Source organism: Coenobita brevimanus, chromosome 99 (assembly GCF_032717465.1).
Source record: "Coenobita brevimanus isolate Jiangsu-jjx chromosome 99, ASM3271746v2, whole genome shotgun sequence".
NCBI classification, from domain to species: Eukaryota; Metazoa; Arthropoda; class Malacostraca; order Decapoda; family Coenobitidae; genus Coenobita; species Coenobita brevimanus.
The window spans coordinates 19,104,236-19,126,967 of record NC_137052.1 but is presented as its reverse complement, the minus strand read 5'-3'; the positions used below and the strand labels follow the sequence as shown (position 1 = coordinate 19,126,967).

The window sequence follows — 22,732 nt, the reverse complement described above, 5'->3', positions numbered from 1 at the left end:
CAGTGGGTACGCCATCACCACGACCCAGCGATGCACCCCTTGGTCGCCTGCCAGTGATACTCTCGGACTCTGACAGTGAATAAACAGCAAGAACTTCTCCACTAGACCACACGGGAATTTTGAGTGTTGTGCAGTGAAAAAAACGGTGTGTTGTGTTAAGGTTTTTGAGTTGAGAGAAAAGACTCAGTGGAAACTAAATTTAACGTAAATAGACTTCTTTGTTTTGGCTTTGGAAATTTGGAAAAAAAGGGGAAAAGTTAATGTGCAGCACTAAATTACAATGGAGCATTATTTGGACAAAAGTGAACACTGTGAAGAGAACGGACTTCTGTGTGTTATTGACTAAGTTCAGTGCAAGACTTCAGGAAGAGTGTACTGCAAGTGCTTCAGGAAATCGTTCTTACTGTCAGAGTCCAAGAGGAGGCGGTTATTCATCGAGGTGGCCAGGGACTTGCTGTAAGTAGCCAGAATGTTTCATACTGTACTTTTTTCCATACTATACTTACCAGAATGTTTCATACTGTACTTTTTTCCATACTATACTTACCTCATGCATGTGCAGTAGGAATGTGTTTTTCTGAGTTAGGCTAGGTTAGGGTCCATAAGTACCAGAATGTTTATTAATGTATGAACATACTGTACTTCTAAACCCTCATTTTATGTTTCTTTTGCATTTATTTCAGTCATTTATGTGCCTTATTGGTGTGATTTGGGTCTTAAATAGGTGCTATGCATGTCCAGAGGGAGTTGTGTAGGTGTTTCTCTGAGTTAGGGTCCATAAGTACAAGTCCATAAGCTGGGGCCCAATATCCGGACAAAACCAATAACCGGACCTACCAATGGCTTTATTACGTCGGATATTGGAGTGATTACTGTATATATATATATATATATATATATATATATGTATGTATATATATATATATATATATATATATATATATATATATATATATATATATATTTATTTATATATATATATATATATATATATATATATATATATATATACACTCAGTTCTCATAAATCGCGTATTTATAAATCATGGATTTGTAAATCATGGTTAAGTGGCTGTCAGACTGCCGGCACCCTTAAATTGCTGTTAAGTCATGAAAATTGCGGATCTAGGCACCAAAGTGGGCCTTTTCCGAGGAGAAATGTAAACCGCGGCATTCGATTTGAAAATCGCGACCCAACAACCAATCACACCCGTCCCTGGTGGCAAGTGTGCATACTAATGCCGCAGAGTTAATGAGAAACATCAGGAATTCATCACCCACTATTTTGCCCGGGTAAGTGCAGAAGCTGAGCCAGAACCTCAGCCTGGCCCTTCACACACTGAGGATGTGGATGACGTAGCATCTGTCATCTCTGAGGCAGACTTTGAGGGCTTCCTGAGGGAGGCAGAGGAGCTGGAGAAGAGAGAACAGCATGAGGGAGCACCCCCACCTCATGCTGAGAGGTTCTAAGATCTTCCCAGCACCACCCCACTCCATTCACTTAAGCAATATTGTCATAGGATTAAGGTGAGATCCCATAATATTGATTATTTCTATTAAGTACATGCACTGAATATTCCTAAATTTGTATGTTTGTGTTTGATGGTGCCTAGATAGGTGTAGGTAGGGTGCTGTGGGGGGTGGTTGGCCAAAGTCCAGACCCAAATTCATTTTTCACATGAGTTATTATTTATAAACCGCGGAATTTGTAAATCGCGGCAGTGGTCTAGACCCAAATTGCCACGATTTACAAGGATTGAGTGTATATATATATATAATCTACTGTATATGTGTGTGTGTGTGTGTGTGTGTGTGTGTGTGTGCGTGTGTGTATGCGCGTCTGTACACAAAAATAGTCGAACGAAGTTTGTTGTGTTATGTAGAAGTAAGGTCCAGGCAAGGAACTACAGTGTAAATTATGGTCAGTAAAGGAATAAAGCCCTTGTAGGATCTGAAAATGACCTAAACATCATTATCCATTGCACTATTTTCAAGCCTGTCTTTGCTTAAATGAGCTAATGCTAAGAATTAAACAAAAGTCTTTTGATCGTATCTGCTACCTTGCTACAGCCAACATGTTTTTGTATGATTGTCGTCATGTGGTTGTGTGAATGAATCAGTCACGCACGCAGCCGGTGAGTCTTTTCATCGAGAACCACCAAGCGCCAACCGCCTCCAGTTTGTGTTCTGTATTTACCTATTTTGAGGGTGGTAATGGACCTTTTCCTGATGAAAATTTTCCCTGTTATTATCATCACGCTCATTAAGGCATACCTACGATTATTTATGGCATAACGGAAGAAATGTACACAAAGGTGGATTTTGTTTCACATTTTCCAACTGGAGGTTAGGTTTGGATAGGTTTGGTTAAATTATTAGGTACTGTAAGCTAGGTTAGGTTAAGTTTAGTTAAATTGTGAGGTTAGGACAGTGGCATTCCGTGAAAAGACTAATCCCACGCAGCTTCCTTGCACCAGACAGACAGACTCATAGACCTCCACAGTTCATAAATTATCTTTGTACACATATTAAAAGTTGAACTTACCACTCCATTACAGTTATTTTACAATGTAGTTGTAGCAAAGTACTGGTAAGCTGTCATTTATAGCAAACATCTTTGTGTTTAATAACAGAATGAAAAGCTTAAGCATTATGACATCCAGTTTACTGTGGTTGGACTGCCACATGTGACAAGATGTAGGGGGATTGCTATGGCAACCAAGCAAGTGCCTCACCCTACAGCGTTCACAGACGTTATCATAATTTACAATTTTTTTCCTTTTATACCAAGAATTACTGTTTGTCCATCAGAATGTGCTAGAATCTGTTTAAACCAAAAATTTATCAAGTACAGTAATCATCAGCACTGAAATTTTTTGGCATGAAATTACAAACAAAATTGTGCTGTGGTTGCGACAGGTGGCTAGTAGTGCACTGTGTGGTCACTGAGTAGCATTCATGTCATGCACATTGTAGGGAAGGTCTGCTGAGAGTTTACTAACCCCTCCACAATTTATGAAATAACAGTGTTGTGCTCACATAGCACTCAGCACGATTGCTGGTGTACATACCATCCATCCATCCATCCACCATCCAATCCTATGTCGCCCCATGAGAAACGTAGGAACCCGGGGCTAGGCAAATTGGTCCTGACATTTAAGATGGGAGTGACCAGCCTCACTCATCCCTGAGTGGCATAACGTGAGCAATAAACTCCAACCACCCTATAGATAAATACCTACACAGGCTCAGTCCAGTTGGAGCACCTTAATTACCCACTAAACCACCAGGTGCCATAATTTGGTTATATGGTTACCACCCAGCTTAGTAAATAGTTTCCTGGTGTACAGGGAACCAGTTATAAACTTTTCTAGATTGAGTCATGTCTCATGGCAGCTTTAGAGTTTTTCTTTTACTATCACCACATTCATTGTAATATCATACTTTAAAGCAAGCTGCCTAATTTTCCTTTTGTTTTTCTTGATGCTTGGTACATGTTGTTTGGCAATACCACACTTTTACTACAAGTATGCCTGCAGAAACATCAGCTTTAATTTATCCAGAATTTTCACTATCAGCATTATGTAATGGTACATGCTTCCTTTTGACACCTTTAATCTTTCCAGAGGCTCCATTTGCATTGAGAACCATGGTAAGGGGCAATGACTTTTGAAGTACTGTACAAGGAAAAAAAAAAAAAAAATGTTGAAGTTGTTGATGGTACGAATGCTCATGTGTTTAAACAGAGGGGCCCTTGTTGCCACCTAGCTTGATCTGAGACCAAACAAATGACATTTGCTTTCTGGCCTGCAAGTAAAAATGGTTTTAGAATTATTTTAGACATATTTTTGGAATTCATATTTTTCTAATTTTGTCCGAATTAACCAAAATCTGGTCTAACGGGGTCTGAACCAAAGAGGTTGTACTGTATTTGGTGACCAATAACCCCAATCATCCCTCCTAGTGAGACCCTCTTGGGCCACATCAGGTTGTTGTACTATATTAGGTTAGCAATAACCCCAGTCATCCCTCCAAGTGAGACACTCATGGGCCACATCAGGTTGGAGCATCTTGACATTCTAGACCACCAGACATCTAAACACTGTGGAAGAATTTATCTAGCCTCTTGATATTTCCATATTCCATTATTCCTGCTTAGGCTGCTCTAAAGGGATCAGTTGCATCATCACTGTCATCATAACCCTGTTTCATACTACTATGTGGTATTAGTAGGATTGAAAGCAGTGTAACTAAGAGTAAAGTAACGTGCAGATACCTCTGCTTGTGAAGTGAAGTAAGGCTTTTTAAGGTTTGAGAGAGGTGTGAATGATTGTGTAGCCAATTTCACTGGGTAGGTTGTTGATAGTTCTCCTACTTTTGCAGTTTCTCATTCTTTGTGGATCCTGCCTCATTCGATCTTTAAGGTGAGAATTAGAATGGTGATGATAATGATGATATTAAGTTGATCTCTAAAGACATTTTTAAGAGGATATCTAGGTAAGTTAAATTGGAAATTAAAGTACTTGGGCACTGTGCATCGTACTGTGACAGAAAAGTGTAAAATCAATTTCTGCATATCCAAAGACCAATTTTCATATGTTACATTAACACAAGAGGTGGTGCAAATATTAGTATATTTATGAGAGCTGGAAGGGGTTGGAAAAAGTTCTGAGCTGTTGCCCGTTGTGACAGTGAGGGTACTCACTGTATGTAAATGGGAAACTGTTTTTTGTTTGCTAAGTATGATGCTGAAATTTGTGCATGTCTGCAGCTTTCATTGTATTGATTTCATTGGATTTTTGACCACCACTTGGTGGTGGTGAGAGTCAAGGTTCAAGTGCAATGGAGAAATAGGAGGAGGGAAGGACAGGAGGAAGTAGTCCATACAAGGAGGGCAGAAAGGTTGCAAGAGGATGGAAAATGGCAGAATATAAGAGATAAGTGGAGGAGTGATTGGGTAAATATGATCTGGATCAGATGGGGGGAGGTGGAAGATATGTGCAAAATTTTCAAAGAAGAAATAAGTGCAGCATGTGAGATGCTGTGTAGGATGAAGCGAAGACGAAAAGGGGTGCAAGAAACAGCATGGTTGAATGAAGAGGTGAGGCAAGCTGTGGTGCAAAGAAGAAAGCATATAGTGAGTGGATGGGAAGCAGAGGCATGGAGGAAGTTGAGAGATGGAAGAGAGAGTTATATGTAGAGAGGAAGAGAGAGGTGAAAGGATTAGTAAGAGTATGAGGAGAGAGGATGAGGAATTTGGAAGGAATTTGAATATAAAGTGGAGGGAATGTAAGAAATGTTGTGGAAGGAGGTAAAGTGAGTTAGACAGGGTGATAAGGAAGTTAGTTAGGGGAGTGAAAGATAAAAATGATAGATTGATAGTGGAGAGGGAGAAAAAGTGAGCAGATGGAGAGAATGCTTTAAGGAATTGTCAGACATAGAGAATGGAAGTAATGCGAATATAAGTGGTTGGGAATTGCTGGGAGAATGAAGGTGGTGAGGGGAGGAAATCAGTAGGATGGAAGTAGTGGATGCAATGAAGAAAGTCAAAATGGAGAAAGCCCCAGGAATTGATGGAGTGTATGGTGAAATGCTGAAGCGTGGAGGAGAGATAGTAGTACGATGGATATGGAAGATGTGCAGATTGGCATGGGAGGAAGGCAGAGTCCTGGAGGATTGGAAGTTAGGTATAATTTCTCTATTCTCCTGTACAAAGGAAAGGGGAAAAGGAAGTGTGCATTAATCATAAAGGCATTTGTCTTCTTAGTGTAACAGGCAAAATATATGGTAGGATACTTACTGACAGGAATTAGTCGGAAAAGAACATGGAGGTTTTAGGAAAGGAAGAGGTTGTATAGATCAAATATTCATCCTTAGATCTTTAGTGGAAAAGTTTCTAGAGAAGGGAAAAAAGTTATATGCGGCCTTCATGGATTTGGAGAAAGCATATGGCCAAGTGGATAGGCAGGGAATGTGGAAAATACTAAGAACAGATAGAGTAAATGGGAAGTTGTTGAATGCTGTAAAGAGCATGTATGAAGGTGCTAAGGCTGCAGTGAATGTGGATACCGTAGTGAGCTAAGTGAATTTTTCTATCTGAATGTTGGATTGAAACGGATGTGTCACGTCTCCATGGTTGTTCAGTCTGTATATGAATAGGGTTGTATAAGAGATACAGTAAATTCCCGATTATCCCACATACTAGAGCCAAAGGCCTGATGTATACTGTACTGTCAAATAAACAGATTATGCAAAAGTCACCACTAGGGGCCTGTAACCCCCCAATCCTATAACACTTATCCACTGTCTAACCCGTACAAAATGCTTTAAAATGTCAAAAAGCAGCTAAGAGGCATTCCTAAAAATAAAATATTGTAATGTACTGTTAAGTGCAGTGTAATTTTATGTACAGAAGCAATTTTATGTTGACAGTGGGGATAATACCAAAATCTCCCTAACTGGGAGACCTGTTTTCTTTCACCCGGCAGTACAGTACTGTATAACACACATTATAAATACTATTAATCGTCAAAAATTGGCTAAAGATATTCATACTATTGAAATACTGCATATACTGTGAAGGACAGTGTAATCTTATGTACAGAAACACATTTCATGTTGATGGTGGTGATGATGATGGTGATGTAGACATTATTGGAGAATACTGTACAATATCACCCAAAATAAACGATCAAAGCATCAAAAAACAGAAGAAAAAAAAAAACATGAATAAAATGAAGTATGCTTCACTATTGTACTGTACTGTGTACACCATATTGTACTTTCTTTGATCGAAATTCTAGCACTCTGCCACACACAACTCAATAAAACTTTTGTCTCGTAGTAGCAAAGGCAAACTTCACTTGGGAAGAAGCAGTTGTCTAAATGATTTTATATATTGTGTTAACAGTTCCTTTGTAGCATGATTATTGTGTTTCGTAAAATAAACACATTTGTATAAACTCTTCTTGTTTAGTAACGCAGTTTAATCGACTTCTTTTCAATACACTTTCATCAGTGCCTTAGCAGAGTCCAACAGTCACTTGTACAGTGCAGTAATGTGCACTTCAGAACACTGTAACACTGCAAGTTGCACTTACCAGAGTGGAGAGGAGGGGGGAGGACAGCAGTGTGATATGTCAGAAAGCCACAGCAGCACTAGAACGCCAGCCAGGTTTTCGAGGGATACCCTTGGCAGCATTGCCGTTTAATAATAATAACGCTTTGGAAGAGACATAGAGTGTAGTGTAGGTTCGTTTGAGTATTGGCACCAAAACAGCGGAAGAATACAATGGAGAGTAAGCGAACATCCACCTTCCTGCTGCCAGCCAGTGAAAATTCAACATTAGAATTCTCTCTCCCGTGCCTTAGCCAATCAAAACTCTTTTAATCCCAACTACTGCATCTCTCCTCCATACCCACTACCAAACACCCTGTGAGCTGCTAGACCCACTAACAGTCAATCCTCCCTTCCTCAACACTCCACCCCTTTCATATTACAGTACATGTACAGTATAACCCCAGTCTTTTTTGTATTTTATTTCTTTATTTTCCTTTTTTGTGATTGTGGATGGATGTTTGATGACAGCAACTGTCTTATGCTGGATAATTATGTACTTTTAACAAGAAGAAAGGGTCCTTCATGCCAGGTAGTGTCAAAGATTTTGTGCTTTCTGCTGGATACCATTTTAATTCAGCCATTGGCTACGCCAAATTATGTTGTATGCCAGGTTGTGCCGAGACAGATAATCAGGAGTTTACTGTACAAGGTAGAGCAATGGATATTGGAACAGCCCTAATAAGAGGGAGCAACATTTGGAAACTTCCTGTATTGTTGTTTGTGGATGATACTATATTGTTAAGTGAAGACGAAGGGGAACTGTAAGCATTGGCGAATGAGTTTGAGAGAGTGTGTAAGAAACTGAATCTAAAGGTGAATGTAGGGAAGAGTAAAGTGATGGTCTTTGAGAGAAATGAAGTCACTGAATGTACAGTGAGGTTGGATGATAAGGAAATGGAAAATGTGAGTGAATTTAATACCTGGGTAGTATGATGTGTAATGATGGAAGTTTGGTGCATGAAATGCTTGAATGGGTACAGCAGAGAAGAAGGGTTGCTGGTTCCTTGAAAGCAGTGATAAGAAATAGGGAAGTGAGCATGAAGTAAAAAAGTCACTGCATGACAGTATTGTGATACCAACTCTATTGTATGGAAGTGAAGCTTGGACCTTGTTGGAAGGACACAAGTGAAGAGTGAGAGCAGTGAAAATGAGTTATTTGAGAGGAGCATGTGGAGTTACATGGAGAGACAGACTGACAAATGAGGAAGTGTAGGAGCATTGTGATGTGGTCGTGGATGTGATAGAAAGCTTTAGGAGAAACACCTGAGGTGGTTTGGCAGTGTGGAAAGGATGGAAAGCAAGTGGTTAACGGGGAGAGTGTGTGTGAGTGAGGTGGAGGGGGGGAGAGGGAGGGGGAGGCCTAGGATGAGATCGAGAGATGGAGTGGAGAGGTATATGAGAGAGAATGGATGTGAGCTGGGGGAAGAGCAGTGAAATGGTGGAGGACAGGGCGATATGGAGGCAATTTGTTTGTGACCACCCCTTACGGGATTAGGGTGTCTCGCAATAAATAGACAGACAGAAATGAGAATGGCAAAATGGATGTGTATGCCACACTTCAAGGCAAAACACCGTGTGCAGAATTAAGATGATGATTTAGTATCAAGAATGTCAGTGAGGTGATTCATACAAGTAGGCTATGGTGGTTAGGACATACGGAGGAAATGTATGAGAATAACTGATTGAAGTGCAGTACAGACGTGAATATGAATGGGAGTGCCCCTGTGGACTTATGTGTGTTGGTCAGGGGAAATGGAGCTCACTGTCTTAGTGCTGCAAGGAACAACTATGCAGTTAAAGGATAAAAAAATTCTGTGATATACAGGGTGGCCCATAAATAACACTACACTAGACTCTCAGCTGGTGGTATATTACATGTTGCTGGGATGACTGAGTCTGTTGTTGTGGGCTTGGATGTGGCAGTGAGATGAGGAAATGCATAAATGATGCAGGATAGACATTGATAATGCTGACTAAGCTGTTCCTGCAACACACAAGAAATTGCCGAGCAGAGCAGATGAGGAGCATAACGTGTAGGCCACCCTTGACTTGGCACTTGTCACACCAGATCGATTTTAGCTGTAACAACAAACTCCATTAAGAAGACTCATATTGCTCGTGTGTTGGTACTTAAACTTTCTTGACTAACTAACACCTTTTATCTTGCAGAAAATGATGAAGGACAACAACTTAGTGCGGCATCTGGATGCGTGTGAGACTATGGGTAATGCCACAGCCATCTGCTCAGATAAGACTGGAACCCTAACCACAAACCGGATGACAGTGGTGCAGTCCTATATAAGTGGGGAGGACCACAAGACCACACCCAAATATGAGTCTCTCCCCCACAATGTGGCAGATCTCCTCCTTCATGCCATCAGCATCAACTCTGCGTACACCTCACGGGTCCTGCCGGGCGACAATCCTGGCGATCTGCCAAAACAGGTCAGTTGTGTGTGATCAGAATAAGTGTTAACTGAGATACAGTATATATATATATATATATATATATATATATATATATATACATATATATACATACAGTCAGCGCTTGCATAACGCACGATCCTAAAACACGAAACGCACATGACACTGAAGGTGCCATTTTGTGTCCAAAAAAAATGTCAGAATGCAGAATAAAATAGATATAATGTGGTTGGAGAAAGCTGATAATTTTTTACTTGGCCTGACAACACAGTGACAGTGAACATAACACGGTGGGAAGCCCCAGTTTGTTTCAAAGTCATACTACGCGGCCAATAATAGGACGTGGCGCGAGGCATAAAATTACGGTTGGAAATCACACAACGTGGCATGTGATTGACAGAATGTGTATTGCATCAGCTAAAAAATAAGACATTAAACATCACATGCAGTATGGTGAGGTGATGGGAGGTGTGGTTGAAGGCAACTGACAGCAGGCAGTGAGCTAAGTGGGGGCAGGGATGGGTGGGGGGACAGGGAGGAGACAAGCAGGGGTGAGGGAGGGTGAGGAGAAGGAGAGGGAGACAAGTAGGGGTGAGGGAGGGCAGGGGGAAGGGGAGGGAGACAAGCAGGAGTGGGGTAGTATGGGGGAACAGGTAGAGAGATAAGAACTATTACCCCCCACTCCATCTCTCTCACTCACTCACTCATTTTCTTGTTCATTCATTCTCTTACTCACTCACTTTTCTCTCTCTCTCTCTCTCACACACACACACACACACACAAATGAGGACAGTAATAAAGGATAGGATGGAGGGAAGTAACAAGTGGAGTCCCTCAAGGCTCGGTGTTGGCGCCAGTAATGTTCCTGATTTACATAAATTATATGGTAGATGAAGTGAACAGTTATGCAACTCTGTTTGCTGATGATGCAAAGATCTTGAGGAAGGTAGAGGTTGAGGAGGATTGTAAAATGCTGCAGGAGGATCTGGATAGGGTACATGAATGGAGCCAGGTGTGGGAAATGAAATTCAGTGCAAGAAAATGTAAAATTTTGGAAATGGGAAAAAGTACCAAGAGGCCATCACTGAATTATTTGATGGGTAATGAACCAATCACAAAAGCGAGAGAAGAGAAAGATTTGGGAGTGCTGGTCGAGGACAGTTTGCCACCTGAAAAACACATTAACAAGACAGGGAGACGTATAAACTCCTGACTAATATAAGAGTAGCTTTTCATTATATAGATGAGGAGATGATGAAGAAATTGATAGTGGCCATGATTCGACCCAGGTTAGAGTATGCAGCAGTAGTGTGGTCCGCACACAATAAGAAAGATATAAACACGATTGAGGGAGTACAAAAAACAGCAACCAAAATGGTCCCCAGTCTGGAAGATCTGTCATACAGAGAGAGGCTGGAAAAGCTGGATTTGCCTTTCCTAGAAGACAGAAGAAAGAGAGGCGACATGATTGCAGTGTTCAGGACCATGATAGGGGTAGATAAAATTGACAAAGAAGATCTGTTTGTATGGGATAAGAGAGTAACAAGAGGACACGGAATGAAACTGAAGAAGCCAAGGTGCTTGAAAGATATCAAGAAATATAGTTTTCCATATAGATGTATAGATCTGTAGAATAGCCTGAACAAAGAGATTGTTCAGTCTACAAACTTAAACGAGTTTAAAGCTAAATTTGACTTACTGAGAAACAAAGACAGGACCCCACGAGCATAGCTTATTTCCTGTATATCACAATTAGGTTAATAAATACACACACACACACACACACACACTGTGAAAGATCAGAAGTTGAGGAAGTGGTACTGATGGAGAGTAGGAGAGAAGAGGGTATTAAAAACGTCAAAAATAATTTGAAGGTGATATACACTAATGTTGATGGTTTCATATCGACAAGGATCGAAATTAACGATTTCTTGAGAGAACATGAACCTGATGTCATGTGCTTTGTAGAGACCAAATTAAGAGAAGATATTGATGTTCATTTGGGAGATGGTAAATACAAACTGTGGAGAAAAGACAAAAGAAAAAACGGGAGGAGGATTGATGATAACAGTGAAGAACAACATAAATGTAGATACTGTGGAAATGGGAGAAGGCAAGGCTGAAGTGATATATATGAAATTAGAAACTGGAGAGAATGTTAAGTGAGATATGGCAGTAGTGTATGTTCCCCCAAAGACGAGAGCATGGAAGGATGACGAATACCATGAGATGTTGTCAGATATGGCTAGCTATTTACAAAAAATAATTGAGAAAAACAATAATATAATTTTGGTGGGTGACTTTAACTGTAAAGAGGTGAACTGGGAGGAATGGGACTCAGGAGGCAGCGAAGATTCATGGGGCACTATATTATTAAATATAACAATGAATAATGATGACGCAATGGGTCAAATAAAGAGACTCGGTTCCGAGGTGAGGACACACCAGCAAGATTATACTTACCGTTTACCAAAGAACCTGATGTAATAGAATCTTTGAAATATTTGTGTCCTATAGGAAAAAGTGATCATGTGGTCATTGAGTTCCAGATGATAATAGAGAACGTCGAGCCAAGAAACGAGCTTTATAGGCAGGGAAGATACAACTTCGGGAAAGCAAATTTTACAGGATTGAGAAAATTTTTCGAAAATGCGGATTGGAGAAAATTCAGAGAAATGAGAGATACAGAGGAAGTGGGATATCTTTCTAGACCTCTATAACTGGGAGTGGAAAAATTTGTACCAAGAGTAAGAGGGAAAGAAAACAGGAAAAAGGAGTGGTTTAATAGAAGGTGTATGATAGCAAAAAAGGAGAGGGATAAGGCGTGGAACAAATGGAGAAAGAGAAGTAACAACAGAACAAAGGAAGAATATAAAAGATCTAAAAATGAATACGTAGAGAAGAAAGGAATTTTGATAAAGGTATAATAGACAAATGCAGGGATGAAACCACTCCGTTTAATAGATTTGTAAATGGCAAACTGAAACAAAAGGAAGGAATCACCAAACTGAAAGTAGAAGGAGAGGTCTATAAAGATGCAGCGGTACAAGCTGAAATAATGAACAAATGTTTCAAATCGGTTTTCACTAATGAAAAGGAGTTTGTGGAAGGGGAGGGAGTGATTTGAAATGTACTGGTGATAAAAGGTATAAAAGTGGAGGTACAGGAAGTGTATAAATTACTGGAAACTCAAGATGTATGGAAAACCCCAGGACTAGTTGGAATTTCTAATTGGGTACTGAAGGAATGCAGAGAATAACTGGTGAATAAAATTCACAGTTTAATTATGTGCCTCAAGAATGGAAGAGGGCAAATGTGGTACCAGTTTATAAGGGAGGAAACAGGGAAGAACCCCTGAATTATAGACCAGTGTCTCTAACCAGCATAGTTGCATAATTGTGTGAGAGAACCCTGAAAGACAGATGGATATAACATCTAGAAGAGATGAATATTTTGGCTGAATGTCAGTTTGGATTCAGAAGTGGAAGGTCATGTGTTTTCAACTTGTTGAGCTTTTACTTAAGAGTGGTTGATGTGGTACAGGAGAGAGACGGTTAGGTGGATTGTGTATATTTAGACTTGGAGAAGGCCTTCGACAAGATACCTCATAAGAGACTAATGTGGAAACTAGAGTACATAGGAGGACTAAAGGGGAAACTCCTGGAATGGATGAGAGACTTTTTGAGAGACAGACAAATGAGGACAGTATTAAAGGATATGATGTCTGGATGGAGGGAAGTAACAAGTGGAGTCCCTCAAGGCTTGGTGTTGGCGCCAGTAATGTTTCTGATTTACGTAAATGATATGGTAGACAGAATGAACAGTTATGCAAGTCTGTTTGCTGATAATGTAAAAATCTAGAGGAAGGTGGAGGTTGAGGAGGATTGTAAAATGCTGCTGGAGGATCTGGATAGATACATGATTGGAGCCGGATGTGGGAAATGAAATTTAACGCAAAGAAATGTAAAATATTGGAAGTGGGTAAAAGTACCAAGAGGCCATCACTGAATTATTTGATGGGTAATTGATCAATCACAAAAGTGAGAGAAGAGAAAGATTAGGGAGTGCTGGTCCAGGATAGTTTGTCACCTGAAAAACATATTAACAAGATAGTTGGAGAGACTTATAAACTCTTGACTAACATAAGAGTAGCATTTCATTATATGGATGAGGAGATGATGAAAAAATTGATAGTGGCCATAATCCACCCTAGGTTAGAATATGCAGCGGTACTGTGGTCCCCACAAAAAAGAAAGATATAAACAAGATTGAGAGAATACAAAGAACAGCAACCAAGATGGTCCCCAGTCTGGCAGATCTGTCATACAGAAAGAGGCTGGAAAAGCTGGATTTGCCTTCCTTAGAGGAAAGAAGAAAGAGGGAAGACATGATTGCAGTGTTCAGGACCATGGTAGGAGTAGATAAAATTGACCGAGAAGATCTGTTTTTATGGGATGAGAGAGCAACAAGAGGACACAGAATGAAATTGAAGAAGTCAAGCTGCTTGAAGGATATCAAGAAATATAGCTTTCCTTACAGAAGTATAGAGTTATGGAATAGCCTGGACAAAGAGATCGTCCAGTCTAAAAACTTAAACGAGTTTAAAGCTAAATTTGACTTACTGAGAAACAGCAACGGGAACCCACGAGCATAGCACATTTCGTGTATATCACAGTTAGGTCTATCTATCTGTCTGTCTATTGCCAGACGCCAAAATCCCATAAGGGTTGGCCATTGGACTTTGAGTTATTTGTTTTACGGGAAGGGGCACTAACCCTCCACCAACCCACTTGCTGACACATAGGGAGCACGTATGGTATGGTTATATGGTTACCACCCAGTGTTGTAAATGGTTTCTTGGCTTACAGGAAACCATTTGGCTTGTCACTCAATGTAAAGCCACCTGTAAAGGAAAGAAAAGCAATAAGAAGTAACAGGAAAGATGGGAGAAATAGTGAGAGGAGGGCAGGCATAGAAAAAGAATGATAAAGGCTAAGGAAAAAGTAGGCAGCACATCAAGTGAGTATATTAGGTAAATACATAAGTATTTGGAACGACTTAGACGAAAAGGTGGTGCAGGAGAAAAACATTCATGTGTGTAAAGGTAGACTAGATAGAGTTGGATATGGAGACAGGACAACACGAGCATTGCATAATTCCTGGATACTACAAATAGGTAAATACATATAGGTAAATACACACACACACACACACACACACACATAAACACACATATGCATTCCATCCCCTCCCCACCCCCTTTTTCTACCCTTCCCCAATTCCCCATCGCCCATCCCTCCTCCATCCCCCGCCACTCCCAGCAATTTTTTTTTTTCTCTTCAGTTTTTGGCGATTTACTCAAAAACCTTTGGTCGTATCGAAATTCTGAAAAAAACACAAGAAACCATATGAAATTCTGCATCTCAGCATATGCTTTACTCTTTCTCAGTGCAGGTAAAATTTTGCACTAGGACGTTGAGAATTTATTTGATGCTGTTTTTACCCTTGAACGATTTTATTCTCACTGCATTTCTGCACTTTTACTACCCAGTTTTATGTACGAGTGAAGATGATGGTATACGGTTTACTCCAATAATAACCAATTACCAAGAGCAAATTTGGTAGTGGAAATTTTTTCTTTATGCTTAGACAGGAACAGCCATAGGGGGGATGGAGGAGGGATGGGGGGTGAGAAGGGAGCGAATGGAGGGAGGACTGGGAGAGATGTTTACACCACCACATCTGTTTTCTGACATGCTTGTTTCAAACCTACAGCCCCTAAAAGTGAACTTGGAGCCAGCTTAGGTACCATGAAACCCGTTAACATGTATGCATATGGGCCTATAACACGGAATTTTCATAATGCAGGAGCTTCAGGGTACAATATTCCCACATTATGTGAGCGCATGCTGTATATACATACATACATACATATATATATATATATATATATATATATATATATATATATACGGTAAATCCTCGTATTTGGACGCATTTTACTTCAACGCCTAATTTTCTTGCAAGAAAAAAGTTTCCGAGTTGTCTCACAATTCGTGAATTTCCTCACAATTCGATGCTTCTAGCCAGCAGCCGACACTCAGCAGACGATGCGTACCGATGCTCAGTCTGGGCACTGTCCATTTTTCTATGCAACAGATTTCCATGATCTTTATACAGCAGGTCCAGCAGGGCAGTAGACACATGTGAGTTTGTTATTGTTTATGACCATAACGTACAATTTTCAGCCGTGTCGTGAATACACAGCAGGTCCAGCTGTATCCTTCTATCTGTCTTCATCTCTAGCTTCCTTTCTGGTCGTTCTGTAGCTGCTGTTGTAGACGGCCATCGTTCTTCTCCTAGATCTATCAACAGTGGTGTTCCTCAGGCCTCTGTCCTATCACCAGCTCTCTTCCTTTTATTCATCAATGACCTTCTAAGCTGTACATCTAACCCTGTCCTCTCATACGCTGATGACTCCACCCTTCACCTTTCCATTCGGTTCCCGCAACGTCCATCTCAGCAATTACTTCAACAAACAAGGGATGAGACTATGGCACGCCTAATGTCTGACTTGGCTCTTATCTCTGACTGGGGTAAAAATAATCTGGTTGTTTTTAATGCATCAAAGACTCAGTTCTTACACCTATCAAGCCGACAAATTCTTCCACAGGTGTACCCACTAATGTTTAATAATATTCAGCTTAATCCTGCATCATCCTTGAACATGCTTGGGGTCTCATTTATGTGGGACTTTTTTTTGGAAAGATCATATTACATCTCTTGTAAAATCTGCTTCTAAGAGATTAGGTGTGCTAAGCCGACTCCGCTCTTTCTTTACCTCTGCACAATTGTTGACTCTATGCAGGGGTTTATCCGCCCCTGTGTGGAGTACAACTCTCATGTGTGTGGAGGTTCCCCACATACAGCTCTTCTCAAAATGGTGGAGTCAGAGGCTTTTTGTCTCATTAACTCTCCTTCTCTTACTGACTTCCATCAACCTCTGTCTCTTTGCTGCATTGTTGCATCTTTATCTGTTTTCTGTTGCTACTTCAGTGGTCACTGCTCCTCTGAACTTTCTGCATGTATTCCTCCACCTCTACAACGGGCGCATAGCACCCATCTAGCAGCAAACTCTCATCCCTTTTCTGTCCAACTCTCTAACGCAAGAGTTAACCATTACCCCCAGTCCATCATTTATGCAACAGGTCAGCTCTGGAACTGTCTCCCTTTGTCTGTATTTCCTGCTTCCTATGATCTCCAGTCTTTCGATAGCAGTGTGTCCAGGCATCTCAAAATGATCGGATCTTGAATTTGGCTCTCTCTTGCATTCTGTTTTTCTCTTGGAGGGAACAGTTATTGCGGGCTCGTGGCCTTTGGTTCCTTCTTCCTAGCATTAAAAAAAAAAAAAATGTTATTGTTTATGATCGTAATGTACGATCTTCAGCCGTGTTGTGCTACTATTTCTTAACAAAGAATAGCTACATGTTTCTCGTAACACTATTTATTTTTGTTTTGGTGGACAAATACCTGAAGTGGATGTAAAATAAAGCTTATCGATATTTAAGGAAGGAAAGACTAATAACTGTCCCAATACAGAGATGGTAGACTCAGCCCACCAATTTTCTATTCGGTTTGACTACTGTATATTACAGCTTCTCTTCCTCGTAGCAGTGAGTAAAATAATGTTGTTATAATTTCTCCCTTCCTTTTAGTGACAAAGAGGGCACATAAAATGACCGGGGTTTAGTTGACCTACTTTGATGTTGAAAATTAAATAATCTGGTGAAAAGTGGTAGCCTTTCCTTGGTTAGTGACATCGGGAACTATCCCATCCACACTCAACACACCTTCACTTGCCAGTCAAGCCAGTCTTCACATTATTTCTGGTAAGGATTTTTGGTGTTGCAGCTCTTTATAACAGTTTTAATGTCTTTTCAGGCAATAGCAAACACTCTTCATTTAATTTTGGGTAGGGCCTGTTTGGTGTCATAGTACTTTGTGCTAGGGTAGGTACGCATCCTACCGGAACGCTCGTCTATTTTTCCCATTGATTCTTAACTTCACACTTTGACATTTCACAGTTCGCGAGGTTTTGGCGGAACATCCAAGCAGCGAAAAACGAGGATTTACTCTGTGTATATATATATATATATATATATACAATGGATTCTCAGATTTCAATGGGCATGAGTACAGTACCTAAAAATCATAGCGAAATTCAAATAATAGAAATTTAAAGTGAACTTCTTATGGGAAGAATTAGTTTGGGTCCGGGGCCTCCGAACCTAACTACGTAAAATCATGATTTTTTCCCCACACCCCCTGTAAACTTTTTGAACTATAATTGTGGTTATGTAACTGTAGTTCTGCAATGTATTGCCATACTGTCAGCAAGTGTATACTTGGTGTATTTCTGCCCTTTCCTGTATTGCAATTTCTCCTTTGGCTGTGATGATTTAGAGGTGCCAGGCTGCTCTTGTCCATTACCACTGCTACCCAAAGAACCACTCTTGCTTGCCATCTTGAAACAGGTAAGTTGCGATGAAAATACAAAGAAAATACATACAACTGAGTACCAGTGAAATGCATGTCCACACGTGGAAGGTACAGGCTGAAAGTGCGTCACTTGGCTATAGAGGGCTGGCTGCTGGCAGGACAGTCGCCGACAACAGAACATCACCTTGCACATGGCTTGTTGTTGGTGGTGCCGACTCCCATCCGGGAGCTCTTGTCCTTAAGCAACATGACTTTCTTTTTTTTTTTCTCAGTCTCTATTGTTCATTTCTTTGTTGCTCCTTATATTCATAATTGCCATACTTCTCTTCGTTTCAGTATTCTACCTACTGTATTTGCTACCACCTGTAATTCATTTTGTTTTAGTATTTCTATTATTGATTCTTTTCCTTTAATTTCTCTTGTTATATCTTCGAGTTATTAAAGTACTGATTAATTAATGATAAGTATAGTTATAGAATGACGGGGAATCGTCCAGGGTGCGAATTGTCCTGATGGGAAATCATCCATGTTTTGACGGGGAATTATCTGACGGGCGAATTGAATTGATGGTGAATTGTCTCGGAACCATATCATCGTATGCTTCATATACCGTATGAATAAATGATGTTGATTTTCATTCTCTTCTTGACACTTGTCACATATGATATTAGGTTAAGCTCACACTTTTTCTTATAATTTTTCTTCACTTCTAGCATTTTGGTTCGCATCAAAAATATTATCTTTGCTTGCTTTGGTTAGAGTCTAGCCCTGACAGCACATGTCACATACGATATTAGGTTAGGTTCATACTTTTTCTTATAATTTTCCTTCACTTCTAGCATTTTAAACTTGTAATAATCTCTACTCCATCTTATATAAGCATGCATTACTCTCAAAACGTCTACATTTTATGAGTATACTCTCGACGGGCAACAGTTGCCAACTCAGACACATCAGAACATGAAGAGTTGTCTCACGTTACATAATACTAAATCATTTACCATACGAACTTAAACTACATAATTTACCAAGCAGTCATTTAAACAAAACATTATTGTTACATCCCAGTCCCCACACTGCCACAGGCTCCAACAGCAGTAGTACAGTACAGGAAGGATGTTGCCCAGTGAGTTGTTCTTCCTTTGGTCAGCCTTAAGGTGTACAGTACACAAGATCAGCTGAGGCAAAAATAAACACTGGCATCTTAAAGTTCACTGTCTTTATTTTCCAAGTAATTCCACTTAATGCTTTTCAACTTCTCTTCAATGTTCTCACAAGCACTGGAGCTATACACACTTTACCGATTGCAATTACACTTAATGTTTAACAACACTTCACAGTTAGTACACTTAATGCTTGCTAACGCTTCACTTATTACACAAGTACTGATAATAATCTTCACTGACATTAATTACACTTAATTCACTTCACTGTCTTCTCAAGTTCCAATGATATACAAACTTCAATAACCCGTCACTGTTTGCCACTGTTTTCACAAGTACCGAAAGTATACAATCTTCACTGACACTACACTGCACTACACTCAAACCAAAACTGACTGCACTTCACTCAAACTGACCTGAAACCCGACTAAACTTGTAATAATCTCTACTCCATCTTATATAAGCTTGCATTACTCTCGAAACGTCTACATTTAACGAGTATACTCTCGACGGGCAACAGTTGCCAACTCAGACACATCAAAACATGAAGAGTTGTCTCACATTACGTAACACTCTAAATCATTTACCATATGAACTTAAACTACATAATTTAACAAGCAGTCATTTAAATAAAACATTATGGAGGAAAAGCACATTAAATTAATGCATAACTTGCAAAATAACTACGCTCACAAACAGCCGGCTAACTGGCAACTCTGACTCGTACCGATACGGGAACTACTGTACACGAAACTCTGAGAAGGTACGAGACTACCTAACTGGTAAATCTCCCTTCATAACAATATTATCTTTGTTTGTTTTGGTTGGAGCAGAGACTACCCAACTGGCAAATCTCCCTTCATAACAATATTATCTTTGCTTGTTTTGGTTGGAGTCTGGCCCTGAGAGCATCAAAATACGCAACTTTGCATCAATAAGTAAAGTAGGCAGACCACTCCAAAATGCATCGAAATTTGATTCATTGAATTCTAAACTGTCGAAATTTGAGATTCCATTGTATATATATATATATATATATATATATATATATATATATATATATATATATCGTTTTCGTTTTCGTGTTTGGTTTTAAAGGCTCCAACATGCTTGCATGTGTCGGCCTTGGTCACCTAATGGCGGCTCTCCATGCTGCACAATCCATTGCAGCCTCCCTGTTCAGTCCCTTAACCCTATGGTCACACTTAATGACCTCGTCCCATGTCTTTCACAGTCTACCCCTCATAACCCCACCCCCATTATTAACACTTCTCACCTTCCTCACCCAGTTATCATCTCCCATCCTCTCCACATGTCCAAACCACTTCAATCTACCCCTTCTCATCACAACACCAATACACTCCAGTCCCATCCTACCTCTCAACTCTTCCATCGTAAACCCAGCCCCTCCAGGCCTTGGACACAAGGACGCACTGCACATCCTCCTAATCATTGTCATTTCTGTACGTCTGAGCCGGCGAATATCTTCCTCCTTCACTGTCCAGGTCTCACTACCATACAGCATTATACTCCTAACACATGCTGCATACAAAGACCCCTTAGCACTTAGGGAGAGTCCTCTCAATGACAGGAGAGGCAAGAGCTCCCTGAACTTCTTCCAACCACTTCTCACCCTAGCCACAGAGCTAGCTCCAGCCCCACCTCCAGCACACAACATGTCTCCCAGATAACAAAACTCTTCCACACACTCAAGAGATTCACCAGCAAGTTCAATCCTTTCACATCTGACAATCTCCACCTGCTCAGCACGACACGCCGTACACATAAAATCAGCATTATCTCGCAGTCTGCCTCTGATACCACTACATCTCTTATGCATCCATTTCATCATCATCAGCCGTTTGAGTATCCAATGCAGAACCGGCCTATCCCGGCTGAAGTCGGGACGATACAGCCAATGTATCTCTACCAAGTGGCTTAGGCTGTCTAGTAGAGATTGTATGTAGGGTGAGAAGTGCTTGTAAGTGTAATTGTAGTGTTGTAGTGGCTTTGGATGTGTGTGTAGTCTGTGAACCAAGTGTAATCGGCCTGCGCAAGCCAACTGGGTGCAAGCATACTTTACAGTAAGCAACACTGGTTTAACCACAGCACCCCTGGTGTCTGCCAATGTAGTACGTGGCCAGGTGAACACTCCCAAAGTTTATTACCCTGGTGGGGTGCGAACCCTGGTCCACCCGTGTACAAAACGCACACTACCACTGTACCACAGAGGCTCCATGCACCCATTTTTATATATATATATATATATACAGTAACTTCTCAAATGACACGAGGATTATGTTTCTGGAGAGGTCATGTTATCTAAAAACGTGTTATTTGAACATAATTTTCCCATAAGAAAGAATGGTAATATTGGGGGTTACGTTCCTGGACTCTGGGAAAGTCTACCCATTTGGGAAGTTATGCTACTCTAAACTTAAAGACAATGATATTAATTTGAAAGAAAATCCACTTAAAAAACAAAAACAGTATATTTGGGGAGAAGTAAACAACATTTGAGCCCTAGTTGGGCCAAAAGCGTTATTTACTTCTCCCCAAATACATACAGTACTGTTTTCGTTTTTTACGTGGATTTTCTTTCAGTTTGCTTCTTTCACGGCATTGCGAAAGTTCCTCAACATTATTAATGCATTAGTAGGTCATAGAAACAATACAGTAAGAGCAACATTTTCATTACAGTAAGTAGGTCACAAAAACAACACACAGCATCACTTCATCTATGCATCACTCGTCATTTGCTGCTGTCCTTCCTCACCCTGCTCCCCCACCTCCCACCGCTCCTGTTCCTTGCTCTGTTGTCCTGATATGTAAAGACTTAATTTACGATAATGAAAGAGATACAATATATATATATTTTTTCTCAACTGAATAAATTAAACCATCCCCGAGACGGTCTATCAGCTAGGGACTCTCCAAGGCACCCGCGGCTAATTTGAAAACATCAAGTATGTGTAAAGTCGCATTAAATCGAGAAACCCTTGTTAGTTAAACATATCTTCTTAAATGTTTGCTCGTGTTAAAATGAAAACGCGCTGTTTAAACTCGCATTAGTTGAGATTATTTGAACCGGGTGGGCAGTGATGAGATGAATCATAGGAGCGTTGCCATGCCAGTGGGCGTCATCTGCCTTCCAGCCAATCACGCTTCAGCATTCTCGCTTTTGAACTACCCAGCCAATCAGGACACTCCCTGCTTCCGCTTGCCTCCCCACTCTGCCTGCTCCCTCTGGCATAGGATATCTCCTCTTATCCTCCCATAAGGTAAATGCTTTCTAGGAGGTTTAATTTGGGGGATATAAAGAAATTTTACACCATAAGGCGGAAAAATTGGACATTGGGCAGGGGTGGGGAAGGAAATAGAGGGTTTCAAGAGTCTCTGTAACACGAAATTTCTCTAACATGTTAAGGGTGTGGAAGCAATTAACCTTGTTAGACGAGAACAGAATATATATATATATATACTGTATATATATATATATATATATACAGTATATATGTATACA

The 22,732-nt window shown here is 40.3% G+C and overlaps 1 protein-coding gene across 7 annotated transcripts in view; it reads left to right on the top strand.

Moving 5' to 3' along the window:
• The window catches only part of PMCA (plasma membrane calcium-transporting ATPase 3), a 485,021-nt gene that overhangs the window by 323,378 nt on the left and 138,911 nt on the right, over nucleotides 1–22,732 (top strand). For all 7 annotated transcript variants that reach the window (XR_013899883.1, XM_080283982.1, XM_080283980.1 and 4 more), the window contains one exon: nucleotides 9,290–9,565. Coding sequence is in view for 6 of the 7 variants with exons in the window: in XM_080283982.1 (XP_080140108.1) it covers nucleotides 9,290–9,565 (276 nt within the window). In the remaining variant the exon portion in view is untranslated. The remainder of the gene's footprint in view (nucleotides 1–9,289; nucleotides 9,566–22,732) is intronic.